Below are 6,100 nucleotides of genomic sequence, written 5' to 3' on the forward strand. Positions count from 1 at the left end.
GCCTCCGCGGGGAGGAGGGAGCGGGTGCAGGCTTCGAGGGGCCCGGCTGGGGCTGGGGCTGCCTGGGACCGAAGAGAGGTGGGGACTGAACGTAGCTGCGCCGTGAGTGGTGGTCGGTGGAGGGCAGATGCTCTGGAGGTGGGACTTGGGAGCTTCCGGTAGCCGATCTAGCCTGAAAAGGAGGCGGGGAGGCGAGGGCACATGAGAAAGCAAGGAAGCTCCGAGCCAGGGATGGAGGTCTGCCTCAAACTGAGCAGGGCCTCTCCCTTCAGGCCGGACTTGGCGTGATGGCAGAGAAGACTCTGGAGGCCGTGGTCTGTGGACTACGACCTGGAGCTGTGGCCATGGCCGTGGCGCTGGAAGATGGGGCGGAGCCCCCTGTGCTGACCACGCACCTGAAGAAGGTGGAGAACCACATCACTGAAGCCCAGCGCTTCTCCCACCTACCCAAGCGCTCAGCGGTGGACATTGAGTTCGTGGAGCTGTCCTATTCTGTGAGGGAGGGGCCCTGCTGGCGCAAACGGGGTAAGGGAGCAGTCTGGTGGGGAACTGTGGGCCCCCATGAGTTGCCTCTTCTGGAACAGGAGGCCTGGGTTTGTCTCCTGTTCTGTAAATCCTGCAGGAGCCAGTCCACTAAAATCTCAGCCCCTCACTTACTCTGTGGACAGCTGAGGTGCCAGGGTCTGAGCTCCCTTCACACCTGTAAGCACCAGGGGGCACTAGGTTCAGTGAGTTATTTCCTCTTCTAAGTTGATGCTATTGCTTCTGGTCCTTGAGGAATTGTCCTTCTTTGTTTCAGGTAGAGCTCCTGCCTTCTAGGGTGGATATGAGAAAGTCTGGGCTGTATGGCAGCGGTTGTCCTCAGTGGTTAGCAAAAATCCTTGGCTCTATGGAGCACTGCTAATTTTACAAGATATTCTCATTCCTGTCTTCTTGCTTCATTCTTGCCAAAGTTCTCCAAGGCAGGGAGGGTGAAGGGTTGGTAGGATAGGTGACATCTTGTTGTTTAGTTGCTAAGTCTTGTTCGACTCTTTTGAGACCCCATGGACTGTAGCCTTCCAGGTTCCTCTGTCCATGGTATTTCCCAGGCAAATTGGACTGGGTTGAAATTTCTTTCTCCAGATTTGCCTGACTCAAGAATAGAACCTGGGTCTCCTGCTTTGCAGGTGGATTCTTTACTTCTGAGCCACCTGGGAAGCCCTCTCTATGTTGCTAATATGAAAACTGAGGCCCAAAGAAGGTGAATAACTTGACTGATGTCACACAGCTAATAAGTGGCAGTGTGAGGACCAGAAGCCAGGTTTCCCAGCTCTCCTTGCAGTGTTCCTTTCTCTCTCTTATCTTCCCTGGTAAGCATTCCCATCTCCACTGCTTCTCTCTTTAGGACAGGTGGGTAATGGGGTTGCCTGCGGCTCCAAATTCTCTGAATCCTCACTATCTCCCATCTTTTGCCCCTAACCCCTTCCCCCTGCCATGGGCAGGTTGAGCTGGGAATAGAGAAGCTGGGGTTTCCCCAGAGCCTGGGTGTGGATCAGGGGTGGAGCTGGAACATTCTTCTCTGAGGTTTAATAAATGTTTGGGGTGCTTCAGAGCAGAGTTGAGCCTGATTCTCTCTGTACTCCCTACCCTCACTCCCATGAGTGACCAAAACATCACAGGGTCTGAGTCACTAGAATTTGAGATATCTGGGCTCTCTGCTTAGTGCCCTTGGTCCTGAGGCCAGTTTTGGGGCACAGGAGGTACCTGTTATTTCCTTAACCCTCAGTTTTAAGGACTTCCCTGGTGGCTCAGACGGTAAAGAATCTGCCTGCAATGTGGGAGACCGGGGTTCGATCCCTCGGTTGGGAAGATCCCCTGGTGAAGGGAATGGCTACCTACTTCAGTATTCTGGACTGGAGAATTCCATGGACAGAGGAGTGTGGGTGGTACAGTCCATGGGACCACAAAGAGTTGGACATGACTGAGCAACTAACACTTTCAGTTTTAGGAGAAATGAAAATGCAAAAGAAGTGTCTAGATGGGCCAACTCTCTGGTGGCTTCAACTCAACTCACTAGCCACAAATGGGCACCCCGACCAGGTCCTGCCCTCCTTTGCCCTTGCCAGCCCCATTCTGTTCTACTGGCCATTCTGCCATTTTTGCGTCCCTGGTCCCTCTCTCTGCCCTCTGTATTCCTCTCTCTGCCTGCTTTTCTCACGTGAATCCCTGTCCCTTTCTTTGGAGAACAGAGAGCAATTAGAGGCAGTGGTAAAGAATCTGCCTCTTGATGCAGGAAACGCAGGAGACACAGGTTTGATCCCTGAGTTGGAAAGATCATCTGGAGAAGGAAATGGCAATCCACTCTAGTATTCTTGCCTAGAGAATCCCCATGGACAGAGGAGCCTGGTGGGCCACAGTCCATGGGGTCACAAACAGTTGAACATGACTGAGCATGCAGGCACATTCAGTCATTTCAAGAGGAAAAAGAATAAGGGTCATGGAGAAAGGGAGATTCTGACTTTCCCAAGTCAGAATTTGTCACCTGCCTCTCTTAATTATATATGACATTTCTTGATATTCAAAACACTTTTCTATTAATTATTATTAACCTCACTTAATAGTCATAATAACCTTATTTTGTCCTTGGGAGGAGATACTACTATCCTTATATTACAGATGAGGAAACGGAGGCCCTGAAAGAGTAAGTGACTTCATAAAATTGCAAAGAGAGTTACTGATAGAGGCAGAACTAGAACTCTGGTGGGTCTCCATCCTGAAAGCCTGGGAGGCAGGCCCTTCCCAGGTTGAGCAGTTGGGGTCCAGCAGGAGGCCCAAGACATGCGTTCTTAGCCACTTAAGCTGCGTGATCTTGGGCAGACTGCCTACCCTCTCTTGCTCTCACTTTCCTCACCTATAAACAGGGATGATAAGAATACCCACTGCATGGGCTTGTGCAGCTCAGCTGAGACATTAGCCATGAAAATGCTCTGTGAAAGGCAAGCATTAAGATAATATTTGAATTCGGCATCAGAGTTCAGTCAAGTGCTTGGTGGTGATTAAATGAGGGGAAGGTTCATCATTGCCGATTTCTTCCCCTGCAGAAGAAGTCACTTCTTGTGAGTAGCTCTGAGAGGCATATGCTAGTGTGCACAGCCACACGTCTCTCTGATTGATGGTGACAATGACTGAAGCAGAGGGTTGGAATTCATGACATCCCTTCTCCAAGTAAAGAACTTGCTGTATGACCTTGGGTGTCACTGGATGTCTCTGGGCCCTAGCTGCCTCATCCATGTTGCTATAGCAGTGACTGAGGCAACGAGCTTTGTAAACCAGAAAGCACCATCCAGGCAGTTAGTATGATCAGGATCCCACAGTGGGCACCAGAGGATCCCCTGTCTGATGGAATGTGTTCAGAAGGACAGCTGGGTGCTGTGGAGGGAGGGTGAAAGATCACATCCCTTCACTGCCTCTGCTAAAGAGGTAGAATGGAGGGAATTGGGCTCCACGGGGGATGGAAGAGAGTGGTAGTGAGTGTTGGCTGGTAGGGATTGGTGTTTCAACCTCACTGAGGCAGGCCTGTAAGCAGGGCAGGCAAGGCCAGAGTCTTTGACTTCATCTTTCCTCTCTACCCCCTTGTCTTGGCAGTTGACTCAGGAATCTCTGCCCTCTGCTCCCTGGATTGTATTACATATATGTTGTTATACAGCACCGTTTTCCTCCCAAAGCCTGGAAAGCCTCTGCCTTCTTTTTCCATTTTGAAATGCTTCTCATTCTTCAACACTTAGCTCAAATGCCACCTCTTCCATGAAGCCATTCCTGATTTTCCCCTTGCCCCTCTACCCTCATCAGTTCTATTTTCTAAATTCTCATTGCACAAGACTTATGCTTCTATGATAACCCTTACTTTATCTTTCTTCAGATCTATAGATGATTTCTTTTTTAAAAAAGTACTTGTTATTTGTGTGACTGTACTGGGTCTTAGTTGCCACATGTACTATCTTCAGTCTCCGTTGTGGCATGCGGGATCTTTAGTTGTGGCATGCAAACTCTTGGTTGGGACATGGGGGATCTAGTTCCCTGACCAGGAATAGAAACTGGGCCCCCTGTATTGGGAGTGCGGAGTCTTGGCCACAGGATCACCAGGGAAGTCCCCATAGATGTTTTCTTGTCCATCTCTTTTACCTAGACTATCACTGTCTTGAGTGCAGGAACTGTGACTCCCTTGTTTTTTTTTTTTTTGATTGAGTGTCTGATACAGAGCTTGGAATGTAGTGTGTATCAATAAGCATTGTCACATGAAATTAACATTAAAATGTCACTTGCTTTTAATGTGCTCTATGTACCAAGCACTGTGTCATATACTTTACATACACACACACACACACACACACACACATATATATATATATTTCTTTATTTATGGCAGCGCTGGGTCTTGGTTGCTGTTCGGGCTTTTCTCCAGTTGTGGTGAGCAGGGGCCGCTCTCCAGTTGCCGTGCGAGGGCCTCTCATTGCGGAAGCCTCTCCTGTTGCAGAGCACAGGCTCCAGGGTGTGCAGCTTCAGTAACTGTGGCACACAGGCTCAGTAGTTGTGGTGCACAGGCTTGGTTGTTCCGTGACATGTGGGATCCTCCCAGTACAGGAATCTAACCCATTTCTCTTGCACTGGAGGATTCTTTACCACTAAGCCACCAGGGAAGCCCTAGTTTACATATATTATCTCACGGAACCTTTATAGCAACCCAATGAGATAGATACTATCTATCTTACAAGGAAGCACCTTACAAATGAGGCATCTGGAGCTCAGAGAGGTTAAGCAACTTGCTGCAGGTCACACAGCTAGCTGGTGAGTGTGGAGTCAGAATTTGAATACAGATCCAAGTGACTCCAAATGTGTACTCTTAATGCATATGCTGCCTCCCAGTGAGTGAAAGGTGAGATTTTACCGGGCCACATTAGGGGCTGCAGAGATAAGCCCGGTGGGGAGACAGAGCACGCTGATGAAAGACTTTTAGGAGGAGGCCAAGGCTCTGAGAACACACATTCAGAACACTTATTGAGCATCTACTACATGCCAGCCAATCTGCTAAGGTTACAAAGATGAGTCACACACAGACCCTGTCCGCAAGGAGCTCACTGACTAAGAGGCTGGGGGAGGGGGCTGAGAGGCAGGCACCTCAAGTAACAAACGTGCTGGCAAATGAGGAGTGCTGTGGGATTAGAGGACAGTTAGCTAGCTCAGACTGGAAAATTGGAAAAGTCTTCCTGGAGCGGGTAAGAGAGTGAGCACCGTGTTTGTAGAAGAGAAGTAGGGTCTTCTGTTGGGTCCCCTCTCCATACCCATCCATCAGATGTGGGGGTTTTCCCATGGCTTTCGGAAGAGCACTGTCACCTCAGGTACGTTGACATTAGTGGTGGTTGCTTCTGGGGGGACAGAATGAGAGGGTACAGGTCATCATTGGGGCTCTGAGGGTCACTCTGCCACCCTAACCAAGTCACGATGAGTAGAGACTGCCTAGTTCACTGATAGCCGTGGCTCCTAAGAGTTTGAGGTGTCTTTGTTCATTGAAGCGCTGATCAAAAGTTCCTCTTTTCCTTCCACATTGCAGGTTATAAGACCCTCCTTAAGTGCCTATCAGGTAAATTCTGCTGCCGGGAGATGATTGGCATCATGGGCCCCTCAGGGTCTGGCAAGTCCACGCTCATGAACCTCTTGGCAGGATACAGGTAAGGACAAGGCTGGGGTGGAGTGGGGGCAGGGCCCAGGAAGAGAGGAACCCTGGGGAGCACGGAAGAGGTTCTGTAGTGACCCTGACCTCCATCCCTAACTGAGGGCGTCCCTGCAGGAAGTCTGGGATGAAAGGGCAGATCCTGGTCAATGGGAAGCCTCGGGAACTGAGGACCTTCCGCAAGATGTCCTGTTACATCATGCAGGAAGACATCCTACTGCCGCACCTCACGGTGCTGGAAGCCATGATGGTGAGAGCTGGGCAGCCACCGCCTCCTCCCAGTCCCCCAGGTGCCTGCCGTCCCCACTCTTTCCATTGGCCAAGGGGTCAAGGCCCTGCCGCCCCCACGCATATCTGATCCGCCCTCTCTCACACTCATCCTCTGGTGAGATG

General features: G+C 50.3%; 1 protein-coding gene across 1 annotated transcript in view; it reads left to right on the forward strand.

Annotated features, from left to right (window-relative positions):
* Window positions 1-287: 287 nt before the first annotated feature.
* The window catches only part of ABCG4 (ATP-binding cassette, sub-family G (WHITE), member 4), a 12,043-nt gene continuing 6,230 nt past the window's right edge, over window positions 288-6,100 (forward strand). Inside the window, exons 1-3 of the mRNA XM_010830655.1 lie at window positions 288-525; window positions 5,588-5,705; window positions 5,825-5,957. Of these exons, the coding sequence (XP_010828957.1) occupies window positions 288-525; window positions 5,588-5,705; window positions 5,825-5,957 (489 nt within the window). The remainder of the gene's footprint in view (window positions 526-5,587; window positions 5,706-5,824; window positions 5,958-6,100) is intronic.

The sequence above is a fragment of the Bison bison genome, unplaced genomic scaffold, assembly GCF_000754665.1.
Source record: "Bison bison bison isolate TAMUID 2011002044 unplaced genomic scaffold, Bison_UMD1.0 scf7180017864518, whole genome shotgun sequence".
In the NCBI taxonomy this organism is placed as follows: domain Eukaryota; kingdom Metazoa; phylum Chordata; class Mammalia; order Artiodactyla; family Bovidae; genus Bison; species Bison bison.